Raw genomic sequence first — 15,695 nt, 5'->3', positions numbered from 1 at the left:
GTATTTCTGCTTTTTATAGTATTTGTGCTAAAACATAGTATTTCTACTAAATGTAGTATTTATGCTTAATCATAGTATTTCTATATATTTCTGCCAGGTCCCCAGGCAGCCAATCCTCTGTGAGGACTGAGAAATTCAAATTTTCAAATCAGGGCCTGCACAGCTTCCCAGCCAATCATATATGTGTCCTGAGGCATTCAAATTTGCATATTGGGGCCTTCATGGCTTCTAAGCCAGCCAATCATATCTGAGGGCTGAGGAATTCAAATCCACAAATCAGGGCCTGCACAGCTTCCCAGCCAGCCAATCATGTATGTGGGCTCCAGGTATTCAAATTTGCATATTGGGGAATTCGTGGCTTCTAAGTCAACAAGTCATCCATGTCATATATCTCTAAAAATTCATATTTTAATGATAAATTGTCAACACTTGAAGATTCCCCCATCTCTTCTGAACAAAACGTTGTAAGAATGACCGCTCTAGCCGCTATGGTTAGGAAATTATGGTCATTTGTTTGAGGGGAATCCTCACTATGTGAAATAAACTGAAAGAAGCAGGTCTATGTCTCTGTGCTGCGTGTGTAAAAAGATGCACCTGTTTTGGCGGGAAAACGTAAACAGCCTCTCTGATTGGTGGATTCAAATTCAGCAGCTCCCAGGCTGACCTAGAAACTTAGTCCTCTCTCCCTGTGTGTGTGTGTGTGTGTGTGTGTGTGTGTGTGTGTGTTTAGTGGGAGAGAGAGGACCCTGCCCTTATTTGACAGCATGTCATTGTAGGATTTAAATTGAACATAGTTAGACTGGTTGACTGGATTAGAGCCTGTGTTTGTGTGTCCCTCTGTGCATTTGTGTTTCAATAAGTTATTACTATTCTGCTAAATCATAGTATTTCTGGTACTTTTCGGTACTTGTGCTAAATACAGTATTTCTGCTAAATCATACTATTTCTGCTTTTCATAGGATTTATGCCTAATATAGTATTTCTGCTAAATTATAGTATTTCTGCTTTTTATAGGATTTGTGCCTAACATAGTATTTCTGCTAAATTATAGTATTTCTGCTTTTTATAGGATTTGTGCCTAACATAGTATTTCTGCTAAATTATAGTATTTCTGCTTTTTATACTATTTGTTCTAAATTATAGTATTTCTGCTTTTTATAGGATTTGTGCTTAATATAGTATTTCTGCTAAATTATAGTTTTTCTTCTTTTTATAATATTTGTGCTAAAACATAGTATTTCTACTAAATGTAGTATTTATGCTTAATAATAGTATTTCTATATATTTCTGCCAGGTCCCCAGGCAGCCAATCCTCTGTGAGGACTGAGACATTCAAATTTTCAAATCAGGGCCTGCACAGTTTCCCAGCCAATCAAATAAGTGTCCTGAGGCATTCAAATTTGCATATTGGGGCCTTCGTGGCTTCTAAGCCAGCCAATCATATCTGAGGGCTGAGGAATTCAAATCCACAAATCAGGGACTGCATGGCTTCCCAGCCAGCCAATCACATATGTGGTCTCAGGCATTCAAATTTGCATATTGGGGAATTCGTGGCTTCTAAGTCAACAAGTCATCCATGTCATATATCTCTAAAAATTCATATTTTAATATTAAATTGTCAACACTTGAAGATCCCCCCATCTCTTCTGAACAAAACGGTGTAAGAATGACCGTTCTAGCCCCTACGGTTAGGAAATTACGGTCATTTGTTTGAGGGGAGTCGTCACTATGAGAAATAGACTGCAAAAATCCTGTGTCTCTCTGTGCTGCTGCGTGTGTAAACAGATGCACCTGTTTTGGTGGGGAAAAGTGCACAGCCTCTCTGATTGGTGGATTCAAATTCACCAGCTCCCAGGCTGACCTAGAAACTTACTTCTCTCTCCCTGTGTGTGTGTGTGTGTGTGTGTGTGTGTGTGTGTGTGTGTGTGTGTGTGACAGAGAGAGAGAGAGAGAGAAAGGCTTTTAATGGGATGATCTCATTCTAAGATTTAAATTCAATATATTTAGACTGGTTGACTGAATTGGATCTTGTGTGTGGGTCTCTCTGTGCATGTGTGTTTCCTCATGTGTACATATTTGTGATTGTGTGGCTGTAATAAATTTTTTTGCAGATTTTTGTCATTTAACAAGTATATTTGAGGGACCCTCAGCATGTTCAGCATTTTTTCAGCTGTCCATTTTGCTTTTCCAATTTTTCTGTTTAACTTATTACTATTGTGCTAAATCATACTATTTCTGCTATTTTATAAGATTTGTGCTTAATATACTATTTCTGCTTTTATAGGATTTGTGCTTAATATAGTATTTCTGCTAAATGTAGTATTTATGCTTAATCATACTATTTCTGCTTTTCATAGGATTTGTGCTTAATATAGTATTTCTGCTAAATTTAGTATTTCTGATTAATTATAGTTTTTCTACTAAATCATAGTACAGTATTTCTGCTTTTTATGGGATTTGTGCTAAAACAAAGTATTTCTACTAAATGTAGTATTTGTGCTTAATCATACCATTTCTGCTTTTTATAGGATTTGTACTTAATATAGTATTTCTGCCAAATGATAGTATTTCTGTCAAATTATAGTATTTGTGCTAAAACATAGTATTAATTTAAAATTACAATATTCATAGTTCATCACAGTGTCTCTGGTAAATCACAGTATTTCTGCTATGTTGTACTATTTTTCTAAATCATAGTGTTTCTGTAATGTTTAAGTATTTTTGGCTAAATATATTCTTTCTGTTATCTTATAATATTTCTCCTAAATTCTTGTATTTTTGAGAAGTTATCATGTTTCTGGTAAGTTACAATATTTCTGCAAAGTTCTGCTATGCTATTGTATTTCTGCCAAGTATTATGTTTCCTCTAAGATATTGCAGTTCTGCTAAGTTATTCCATTTTAGCAAAGTTCTTTTGCTTCTGCAAAGTTTTTACAATTTCTGCAACTTTTCAGCTTTTTCAGCTAGTTTTTGCATACAGCTTCAGCTTTAAGCATCCACACTGCATTTTCGCAGGAAATGCAAATTTTTCTAGTTATTCTTAGGACTTCCGTACACTTTTCGCCGTAGAACTACTTCCACAATTTTCAGCCGATTTTCACCGTTCAAATTTTAAACTATTCAGCTATTTTTGCTCTTTCCGGCTATGACTTTTGCTATTTTTAACTATTATACTTTTTAAAATATTCCACTTTTTTCCTTTAATTTGTCCCATTGAAATGAATGGGAAACTTCAGCAATTCTGCTAAAATTTGCTTGTTTTTGAAACTTAACTACTTCCTCATACTTTCACCTAGAACAACCATTCAAACTTTAAAATGTTCACAAATTATTGGGCTATTCAGGTATGATTCAGCTTTTTCAAATCTTTTACTGTTTTACTTTTATGCCTCTTAAAGTTTTGAGTTGCAAAATTGTGATTTTTCACAAAATACATGTGTTGTTATGGTTGCTATGCTCTTGGCTTCCAGTGTGCCACTGAAGGTTTTGCAATTTTCACTTCATGTCCGAACAACTTCCTGCTACTTGCTCAATTTTCACTCAACTTCCACAAATTATACATCAAAACGTAGGTATTTTTGCTGGCTTTCAGAAAATGTCACCATCATTGTTGTGGGATTTATAGAATTTTGGCAAATCTCCTCAGACTAACAAAAGGTCAGAAAACTCTCCATATAAAGTGAATGGAGAGCTTGTTCAAAATCACCGCTGGATTTCTATAATGAGAGGCATATTCGAATCGTCATATCTCCTTAACGAAGCAAAGTTAAGACATGAGGCTTGTCCCCGAATATCTTCAGACACCCCTGACGCTCACAATTCAAGAATTTCTTTCTCACCTATTACCGTTCTGAAATGAGTTGGACTTGTTTGAGGGTAGGAAATTCGTCCTTCGCTCAGATTTCTTCAGATTTCAAACTGTGGAAATGAACCACTTTTTTCTCTCGTCATAACTTTTTGTTGGATTTCCACAGAGACCTGAAAATTTCCATGATTGTTCACCAAAGCCTGCTGTCTCTTACGGTGAAAGAATGATATCGATACTCCAAATAGATTTCAAGTCACAAAGCGTTGTTTGAGAGCAAGTCAAGGCAGTTTTTGCTTCGCTCTACTCAGTTATGGTGCATTAGAAGTCAAATATCTTTAATAATTCATATTTTAATGATAAATTGTAAACACTGGAAGATTCCCCCATCTCTTCTGAACAAAACGGTGTAAGAATGACCGCTCTAGCCCCTACGGTTTGGAAATTATGGTCATTTGTTTGAGGGGAGTCCTCACTATGAGAAATAGGCTGCAATAATCCTGTGCCTCTCTGTGCTGCGTGTGTAAAAAGAGGCACATGTTTTGGCGGGAAAAAGTACACAGGCTCTCTGATTGGTGGATTCAAATTCAGCAGCTCCCAGGCTGACCTAGAAACTTACTTCTCTCTCCCTGTGCATTTTTTTGCTGATTTTTTCATTTAACAAGTATATTTGAGGGACCCTCAGCATGTTCAGCATTTTTTCAGCTGTCCATTTTGCTTTTCCAATTCCAATTTTTCTGTTTAACTTATTACTATTGTGCTAAATAATACTATTTCTGCTATTTTATAAGATTTGTGCCTAATATAGTATTTCTGCTAAATTACAATATTTCTGCTTTTTATACTATTTGTGCTAAAACATAGTATTTCTACTAAATGTAGTATTTATGCTTAATCATACTATTTCTGCTTTTTATGGGATTTGTGCCTAATATAGTATTTCTGCTTTTTATAGGATTTTTGCTCAAACATAGTATTTCTACTAAATGTAGTGTTTATGCTTAATCATCCTATTTCTGCTTTTTATAGGATTTGTGCTTAATATAGTATTTCTGCTAAATTATAGTATTTCTGCTTTTTATAGTATTTGTGCTAAAACATAGTATTTCTACTAAATGTAGTATTTATGCTTAATCATAGTATTTCTATATATTTCTGCCAGGTCCCCAGGCAGCCAATCCTCTGTGAGGACTGAGAAATTCAAATTTTCAAATCAGGGCCTGCACGGCTTCCCAGCCAATCATATATGTGTCCTGAGGCATTCAAATTTGCATATTGGGGCCTTCATGGCTTCTAAGCCAGCCAATCATATCTGAGGGCTGAGGAATTCAAATCCACAAATCAGGGCCTGCACAGCTTCCCAGCCAGCCAATCATGTATGTGGGCTCCAGGTATTCAAATTTGCATATTGGGGAATTCGTGGCTTCTAAGTCAACAAGTCATCCATGTCATATATCTCTAAAAATTCATATTTTAATGATAAATTGTCAACACTTGAAGATTCCCCCATCTCTTCTGAACAAAACGGTGTAAGAATGACCGCTCTAGCCCCTATGGTTAGGAAATTATGGTCATTTGTTTGAGGGGAATCCTCACTATGTGAAATAAACTGAAAGAAGCAGGTCTATGTCTCTGTGCTGCGTGTGTAAAAAGATGCACCTGTTTTGGCGGGAAAACGTAAACAGCCTCTCTGATTGGTGGATTCAAATTCAGCAGCTCCCAGGCTGACCTAGAAACTTAGTCCTCTCTCCCTGTGTGTGTGTGTGTGTGTGTGTGTGTGTGTGTGTGTGTGTGTGTGTGTGTGTGTGTGTGTGTGTGTGTGTGTTTAGTGGGAGAGAGAGGACCCTGCCCTTATTTGACAGCATGTCATTGTAGGATTTAAATTGAACATAGTTAGACTGGTTGACTGGATTAGAGCCTGTGTTTGTGTGTCCCTCTGTGCATTTGTGTTTCAATAAGTTATTACTATTCTGCTAAATCATAGTATTTCTGGTACTTTTCGGTACTTGTGCTAAATACAGTATTTCTGCTAAATCATACTATTTCTGCTTTTCATAGGATTTATGCCTAATATAGTATTTCTGCTAAATTATAGTATTTCTGCTTTTTATAGGATTTGTGCCTAACATAGTATTTCTGCTAAATTATAGTATTTCTGCTTTTTATACTATTTGTTCTAAATTATAGTATTTCTGCTTTTTATAGGATTTGTGCTTAATATAGTATTTCTGCTAAATTATAGTTTTTCTTCTTTTTATAATATTTGTGCTAAAACATAGTATTTCTACTAAATGTAGTATTTATGCTTAATAATAGTATTTCTATATATTTCTGCCAGGTCCCCAGGCAGCCAATCCTCTGTGAGGACTGAGACATTCAAATTTTCAAATCAGGGCCTGCACAGTTTCCCAGCCAATCAAATAAGTGTCCTGAGGCATTCAAATTTGCATATTGGGGCCTTCGTGGCTTCTAAGCCAGCCAATCATATCTGAGGGCTGAGGAATTCAAATCCACAAATCAGGGCCTGCACGGCTTCCCAGCCAGCCAATCACATATGTGGTCTCAGGCATTCAAATTTGCATATTGGGGAATTCGTGGCTTCTAAGTCAACAAGTCATCCATGTCATATATCTCTAAAAATTCATATTTTAATATTAAATTGTCAACACTTGAAGATTCCCCCATCTCTTCTGAACAAAACGGTGTAAGAATGACCGTTCTAGCCCCTACGGTTAGGAAATTACGGTCATTTGTTTGAGGGGAGTCGTCACTATGAGAAATAGACTGCAAAAATCCTGTGTCTCTCTGTGCTGCTGCGTGTGTAAACAGATGCACCTGTTTTGGTGGGGAAAAGTGCACAGCCTCTCTGATTGGTGGATTCAAATTCACCAGCTCCCAGGCTGACCTAGAAACTTACTTCTCTCTCCCTGTGTGTGTGTGTGTGTGTGTGTGTGTGTGTGTGTGTGTGTGTGTGTGTGTGTGTGTGTGTGACAGAGAGAGAGAGAGAGGGAGAGAGAGAGAGAGAGAGAGAGAGAGAGAGAGAGAGAGAAAGGCTTTTAATGGGATGATCTCATTCTAAGATTTAAATTCAATATATTTAGACTGGTTGACTGAATTGGATCTTGTGTGTGGGTCTCTCTGTGCATGTGTGTTTCCTCATGTGTACATATTTGTGATTGTGTGGCTGTAATAAATTTTTTTGCAGATTTTTGTCATTTAACAAGTATATTTGAGGGACCCTCAGCATGTTCAGCATTTTTTCAGCTGTCCATTTTGCTTTTCCAATTTTTCTGTTTAACTTATTACTATTGTGCTAAATCATACTATTTCTGCTATTTTATAAGATTTGTGCTTAATATACTATTTCTGCTTTTATAGGATTTGTGCTTAATATAGTATTTCTGCTAAATGTAGTATTTATGCTTAATCATACTATTTCTGCTTTTCATAGGATTTGTGCTTAATATAGTATTTCTGCTAAATTTAGTATTTCTGATTAATTATAGTTTTTCTACTAAATCATAGTACAGTATTTCTGCTTTTTATGGGATTTGTGCTAAAACAAAGTATTTCTACTAAATGTAGTATTTGTGCTTAATCATACCATTTCTGCTTTTTATAGGATTTGTGCTTAATATAGTATTTCTGCTAAATTATAGTATTTCTGCCAAATTATAATATTTGTGCTAAAACATAGTCTCAATTTAAAATTACAATATTCATAGTTCATCACAGTGTCTCTGGTAAATCACAATATTTCTGCTCTGTTGTACTATTTTTCTAAATCATAGTGTTTCTGTAATGTTTAAGTATTTTGGCTAAATATATTCTTTCTGTTATCTTATACTATTTCTCCTAAATTCTTGTATTTTTGAGAAGTTATCATATTTCTGGTAAGTTACAATATTTCTGCTAAATTCTGCTATGCTATTGTATTTCTGCCAAGTATTATGTTTCCTCTAAGATATTGCAGTTCTGCTAAGTTATTCCATTTTAGCAAACTTCTTTTGCTTCTGCAAAGTTTTTACAATTTCTGCAACTTTTCAGCTTTTTCAGCTACTTTTTGCATACAGCTTCAGCTTTAAGCATCCACACTGCATTTTCGCAGGAAATGCAAATTTTTCTAGTCTCTCTTTAAGTCTTCAGTTGCAAAATTGTGATTTTTCAGAAAATACATGCGTTGCTATGGTTGCTATGCAATTAACTCAGAGGGGACAGTGAAACTGTTTGAATTTTCTCTTCATGTCCAAACAACTTCTTGCTACTCGCTCAATTTCCACTCAAGCCCCACAGATTATACACCAAAACGTAGGTATTTTTGCTGGCTTTCAGAAAATGTCCCTATCATTGTTGTGGGACTCATACTTATTTTGCAAATCTCCTCAGAGTAACACAAAGTCAGAAAACTCTCCATATAAACTCAATGGAGAGTTTGTTCAAAATCACCGCTGGATTTCTCTAATGAGAGGCATTTTCAAATTGTCATATCTCCTTAATGAAGCGAAGTTAAGACATGAGGCTTGTCCCGGTATATCTTCAGACACTCCTGATGCTCACAATTCAAGAATTATTTTCTCACCTATTACCGTTCTGAGATGAGTTAGACTTGTTTGAGGGTAGGAAATTTGTCCCTCGCTCAGATTTCATCAGATTTCAAATTCTGGAAATGAGTCACTTTTTTCTCTCATCATATCTTTTTGATGGATTTCCACAGAGCCCTGAAAATTTCCATGACTGTTCACCAAAGCCTGCTGTTTCTTACGGTGAAAGAATGATTTTGATGCTCCATATAGATTTAGAGTTACCAAAGGTTGTTTGAGAGCAAGTCAAGGCAGTTTTTGCTTCGCCTCTACTCAGTTACAGTGTATTACAAGTCATATATCTTTAATAATTTATATTTTATCTCTGAATTATGAAGACCTGAAGATTCCCCCATCTCTTCTGAACAAAACAATGTCTGAATGACCGTTCTAGCCTCTACGGTTAGGAAATTATGGCCATTTGTTCGAGGGGAATCCTGAATGTCAGAAATACACTGAAGAAAACTCACACCTCTCTCTGTGTCTGCGTGTGTAAGGGCTGACTACAGCAGGTGCAGCTAATTTAACTGACCTACATATACCAAGCCCAGACTCTCCACAGCTCCTGTTCCCTTTACTGTCTGTGTATGTGTGTCTGTGTATCAATATTTCTCCTATGTTTAGGTATTACTCCTCAATCATAGTATTTCTGCTAAAGCAAAGTACTTCTACTACATCTTAGTACTTCTGCTAAATCATAGTATTTTTTGAAAAATCATAGTATATTTGCCAAATCATGGTATTTGTGCAAAATCATGGTTTTGGGGCCAAATCATAATATTTCTGTTATGTTATAGTATATGTGCTGAATATATTATATGTGCCAAATCACAGTATTTATACCAAATTATAGTATTTATGCCAAATTACAGTATTTCTGCTAAAAAGCAGAAATAGTCCTTTTTAGCAGGAATTTCTGCCAAAAGATAGTATTTATGTTAAAACATAGTATTTCTGCTAAATCAGAGTATTCCTGCCAAATCATAGTATTTGTACTGAAACATAGTACTTCTGCCCAATCACATTATTTGTACTAAATGATAGTACTTGTGCCAAATCATAGTATTTGTGCCAAAGCATCGTATTTGTATGGAGTCATAGTATTTCTTCTAAATCATAGTATTTCAATCAAATCTCAGTAGTTGTTAAAACGCAGTATTATTGCAAAATCATAGTATTTGTACCCATTCATAGTATTTCTGCTAAATCATAGCATTTGTGCCAAATCATGGTATTTGTGCAAAAACATAGTATGTCTGCAAAACCATAGTATATCCCTTATGTTATAGTATTACTACTAAGGCATAGTATTTCTGCCAAATCATAGTATTTGTACTAAATCATAGTACTTGTGCCAAATCATAGTATTTGTTGCACATCATAGTATTGGAACCAAAACATAGTATTTGTCCCAAAGCATCGTATTTGTATGGAGTAATAGTATTTCTTCAAAATCATAGTATTTCAATCAAATCTCAGTAGTTGTGTTAAAATGCAGTATTATTGCCAAATCATAGTATTTGTACCCAATCATAGTATTTTTGCCATGTCATTGTATTTGTGCCAAATCATAGTATTTTTGCCAAATTGTGGTATTTGTGCCCAATTAATAATTCTGTTATGTTATAGTATTACTACTAAGTTGTAGAATATCTGTTATGTTATAGTGTATCTGCGGAATATAGTATTTGTGCCAAATCGTAGTATTTATACCAAATCACAGTATTTGTGCTAAAACATAGTATTTCTGCCATATTGTGGCATTTGTGCAAGAACATTGAACTGTTATGTTATAGTATTACTACTAAGTCATAGTATTTCTGCGTTGTTATAGTATTTGTACTAAAACGTAGTATCTCTGCCAAGTCATAGAATTACTGCAATTTCATAGTTTTTTTTAGGAAATCTGTTATGTTATAGTATTACTACTAAGTCATAGTATTTCTGCCAAATCATAGTATTTGTGCCAAAGCATCGTATTTGTATGGAGTCATAGTATTTCAATCAAATCTCAGTAGTTGTTGTTAAAACGCAGTATTATTGCCAAATCATAGTATTTGTACCCAATCTTAGTATTTCTGCTAAATCATAGCATTTGTTCCAAATCATGGTATTTGTGCAGAAAACTTGGTTTGTCTGCAAAACCATAGTATATCTCTTATGTTATAGTATTACTACTAAGGCATAGTATTTCTGCCAAATCATAGTATTTGTACTAAATCATATTACTTGTGCCAAATCATAGTATTTGTTGCACATCATAGTATTGGAACCCAAACATAGTATTTGTCCCAAAGCATCGTATTTGTATGGAGTAATAGTATTTCTTCAAAATCATAGTATTTCAATCAAATCTCAGTAGTTGTGTTAAAATGCAGTATTATTGCCAAATCATAGTATTTGTACCCAATCATAGTATTTTTGCCAAATTGTGGTATTTGTGCCCAATTAATAATTCTGTTATGTTATAGTATTACTACTAAGTCGTAGAATATCTGTTATGTTATAGTGTATCTGCGGAATATAGTATGTGTGCCAAATCGTAGTATTTATACCAAATCACAGTATTTATGCTAAAACATAGTATTTCTGCCATATTGTGGTATTTGTGCAAGAACATTGAACTGTTATGTTATAGTATTACTACTAAGTCATAGTATTTCTGCCAAATCATAGTATTTGTGTGAATTTGTATACTGTAATATCACTGTAGTATGTAGTGGCTAAGTAGGGGGTGTTTACAGTGTAAATAGGTCATCTCTTGTGTTGGAGTGCCCTCTTGTGGCGCCTTTTGGGTAGTGCCTTAGTAATAAACTCCACCTGTGGTAATCTAATCCCTGGATGTCAGCCTCTCCTTCTGACCGAGGATAGTTACTATTGCAGCACCACCCAGCATTAAACTGACGTACACCATTCTGTACAATAGTATTTGTGCTAAAAAGTAGTATTTCTGCCAAATCATAGTATTACTGCTATTTCATACTATTTAAGCGAAATTACAGTGTTTCTGCAAAAACATGTTTGAGGGGTGGAAATCTGTCCTCCTCTCATTTTTCAAACTCCGAAAATTAAGCCATTTCTTCTCTCGTCATGTCTCCGCGACGGAGATACAAAGAGCTATGTAAATCGTAGTCAAAGTACACCAAAGTCCGCTGATTCACCCAGTGCAAGAATTATGCTTCTATCCCACCTAGTTTTTGAGTACAAATTTATACACTATCACAGACCGGTAATTCATATTGATAATTTATTACAATTCTGCAAAGTTTTATGATTTTAGCAGCTTTTCTAATATGGACCTCACATTCTTGTTAACAGTCTATGGCAGAAATACATACAAGTACACAGCCTGATGAAGCAGACAGAAGCAGTACCTCTGATTGGTTCAGCATTTTCACCTCTTATCAGCACAAATCTCAGCCTCTTCTGCTGTTTTCATTAGAATTGTAAGCTTTTCCACCTTTTTTCAGTTACGTGAGAACCAGTTTGGCTCAATGAGTAGCTGAAAAATATCAGCCTCTTCTGCTGTTTTAGCAGGATTTCAGAGTTCAGCTTTTTCACTTGTTTTAAGCACAAATTTCAGTTTCTTTACCTCATTTCACAACAAAGTTCTTCCTCTTCACCTCTTTTCTGCTAATTTGAGCTTCTGCTCCACAGTGCACATTGTCCCTCTCATCATATCTTTGCTTGTGACCAGAACTCATTTGGCTCAGAGGGTAGGGCATCTGCCGTGAGACCCGGTGGCAGAGGTTTGAATCCTACCTGTGACAGTTGCTACACATGTTCCCTGCTTGCATGCGCTCTGCTTTCTTGTGTGTCACTGCTCTCCAGTGTGTCATTACACATACAGCCATCTTCAGCAAGTACTTCTGCTTCTACACCTCTTTTCAGCTCATCTTTTTGCTTCTTTGCCTCTTTTCAGCAGAAATTCTTCTGATTCACCTCTTTTCTGCCAAATGTTTAGCTTTTTCACCTCTTATCAGCACAATTCTAAGCAGCTTCTGCTAATTTCACCACAATTGTCACTCTCTCCACCTCTTCTTTGTGTGAATGAGTTTGGTGCAGTGAGGTGAATTGCCGCCTTTAGACCAGAAGGGCCAGGTTCGAATCCTGCTCAGGGCAATGTTTTTTTTTTTTTTTTTTTCAACTTTTTCAGCTTTTTTCAGCAGACATCTTCAGCGTTAAGGCATCCACACAGCATTTTCGCAGGAAATGCAAATTTTTCTAGTTAAAATTTTTTTACTTTTTTTCCTGTATTTTAAACTCTTCTGATAGAGAAATGAGCCATCACAACCCCATATAAAAGACCTACTAAGCAAAGCTAACATTTCTTTATCCAGTTCCTATTAAAATGTAACGATCCTTCGAACAAGACAAGGATACATATCGTTTGTGTGCTTTTTCATTACTTGATTGAGTTTCTGAAGTGATCCTCTGCAGGGTTTTTCACAGTGCAGCTGTTGAGCAACCACACGTCTGCTTCTGTCGGGTCATCTACAAAGAGAGACAACGCATTTTATTTTTGCAGACTGGAAAAGCAAACGTAGCATTACAATGTTATGAGTACCCAAGATGAAGCCAACACACAGAAAAAAACAAACCGAAAGTCATATACATGAGTCAAGCACAAAGCACATGGCATCCTAAAAGATGAAGAAGTGCTTAATTAGTCTCTGGTGGAACTCCTTTGCGTCTGAATTCCACAGTGAGTCAGTTTGTACTCACAAAATAATCCAATGTGTGTCGGTAATTTTAACCCCATGTAAATTCCCACTTCTCTATGTTGTGAAAACTAGAATTAGAGCGCACTGGAAAAAGTGTCTCTGACAAAACATGGTTGATTCCTGTGTCCACTTAGCATTTTCTGCACTTTCATATATATATATATATATATATATATATATATATATATATATATATATATATATATATATATATATATATATATATACACACATACACAAAGTATACAACTAAATTTTTAAAGCTGAAAACCAGCTCCGTGTCAAGTGCCAAACAAGATAAACTCCTAGTTGCTTAAAATTAAGATCATTTCAACATGTTTAACCAGGACGCACGCACACACGTGCTCTTCGAGACGATGGTATGAATCTTAGCACTGCCAGGAGAGCTGTCACACACAGATTTGGAGGGGATGTAATGGCACGTTGGTGGTGGGGCGCTGCTCCTTTATGCCACATTAAACCAGATATTTCAGGAAATCTACTTCCCTGCGTCAGCCAAGTATACTCACACACACACAGCATTATAGTTAATGTGCTATACGGTGGTTTTATGTAATAAAATTACCAAAGAAAATCAGCGTACCTTAGGTAACCTCTACCGGTCAATAGAGTTCACAAAACAAACAATTTAAAACAAAAAAGCCTCAAACAAACAGCCTACATACCTTTTTTTTTCTGCACCAAGGGTAAACCAGAATGAAACAACTATTAAATTATTCATAGTGCCACACAAATATATGCAAATGTATTTCCACTCTCATTCATGCTGTGACCAAGTATTCAACATTTTTCAGTATATTCAAATTCCAGGTCGTTAAAATTTAAACCTTCATGATGTCACTTTGCCACTAGTTTTGAATACATAAGACAGAATAAATTTCAATATGATGACCAATCTGTAACAGAGATATTAATTCAGTAACACATAAGCACAGACGCAAACCGCCACATCTTTAAAATGTACAAATGCAGCAGGTTTGAGGTTTGTTAGTAGACTGGATGCGACAGTAAGTTTGACTAAATGATGCCTCATCAAAACAGACAGACAGTCCTTCTAAAAGCACTACGTATGACTCGCAACAGTAGGGCATGAATCACGAGCATGTTTTGGGTTTGTTTGGGCTTTTCTGTTTGGAGTGATCAATTCTTTAAATGACAAAACTAATAATAGAAAGACCAGACATAATGAGTAATCCTAAAGCTACAAATGTGTGTATATTTGTGCTGATGATTGGGAAATGAATAACGGGAAGGGACGAGGGGAGGTGAGAGAGAGAGAGAGTGTTCAGCTGGCAAAAGCTCTTATTATGCCTACATTTATTTGAGAGGCAACCCACACACACACACACACACACACATGACTTTAGTGAGAGTGGTCTCAGCTGTGTGGTTGCTTTCTCCTCTCAGTCCCAAGGGATGCTTTCCAGACCAACAATAACAAGCTCTCCATCAATTTAACAGAAACACGCACACACACGCAAACACACACACAACAATCCTAGCTACAGAATAAGCTTGCTAGTGCAGAGACAAAAACTATGCTGGAAAAAGAGAGAAAACAACTACAGTAAATATTATGGTGCACATCCTGGATTTATTTCTTTTTTTTATTTATTTGGTTTAAAGTGACTTTTTTCCTCATTATAAATTATAATATATCATATTAGCAACGGGCCTTTATTTTGAAATTAATCTATTGATTAAAAATACAAATGATCTTAAAGAATGATCAAGTGAACAGCAAATGAAAAAGCATACATCACATGAGCCTGAATGGAGAAGCATTACCTTGTAGCTCAAAGCTAACATACAAAGGCACATTTATGACATCACACGATGTTTGGGGTCAAAGGACGCTTTATTGTGTTGTATTTTTGGAAAACGGAGGCTGTATTTAACTAAACATTTACAGAGAGGGCGCGGAGGGAGCGGCGCATTAACAGAGCCCTGACAGTCGCTGTCACATTCTCAGTGACAGTTGCTTTTGCTTCTTCTTTCACATTTTCATCTAACTGAAAACTAATCCAGGCGTAACTGCCATCAACCATGTGACGATAGAAGACAGGCGCTGGCTGTTACAAGGAGCCAACCAGACATAGATGTGCAGAGGACGCAGAATCTCAAAGATGCAAGACTGTACATTTGCAAAATAAGGTTTTATGTAGTTATGGATTAAATGGCAGGCAGCAGCTGAACTTTAGATCATGTTTTGTGGAATTTTTCTTTTTTAAATCAGTGAATCAAAGTGCAAATTTAGACTATAGATGACTTAGTAGGACACTAAACATTTCCTAGGGTCAGACTAAAAATTAAGTCTGCATTAGATCCTCTGTTAAGTTGAATATTACGGGTCCGTGCGTATGTTCTCTGCCTCTTCATCCTCAGGTATGGACTTGCTTTTATAGAGCGCTTTTCTAGTCTCGCTGGCCAAATCTAAGCAAAAGCTTTCTCACGGTAACCTTGACTTAGTCACCATTTAAGCTCCGATAAATTCCAACCACAAAGTCATCGTGTTACTGGAAAATCTCTGGAATTTCACATTTGCATACATTTGCATTAAGACAG

General features: G+C 35.9%; 1 protein-coding gene across 3 annotated transcripts in view; it reads right to left on the bottom strand.

Annotated features, from left to right (window-relative positions):
* The window catches only part of cdkal1 (CDK5 regulatory subunit associated protein 1-like 1), a 281,165-nt gene that overhangs the window by 229,944 nt on the left and 35,526 nt on the right, over nt 1–15,695 (bottom strand). For all 3 annotated transcript variants that reach the window (XM_085473177.1, XM_085473178.1, XM_085473180.1), the window contains exon 4: nt 12,795–12,879. In XM_085473177.1, the coding sequence (XP_085329303.1) occupies nt 12,795–12,879 (85 nt within the window). The remainder of the gene's footprint in view (nt 1–12,794; nt 12,880–15,695) is intronic.

This window comes from Copadichromis virginalis, linkage group LG11 (assembly GCF_057382275.1).
Source record: "Copadichromis virginalis isolate Kocher_CV1m ecotype Utaka linkage group LG11, C_Virginalis_male_GT1.1, whole genome shotgun sequence".
Classification (NCBI taxonomy): Eukaryota; Metazoa; Chordata; class Actinopteri; order Cichliformes; family Cichlidae; genus Copadichromis; species Copadichromis virginalis.
Note: the sequence above shows the minus strand (reverse complement) of the source record. Positions and strands in the feature narration are given on the sequence as shown.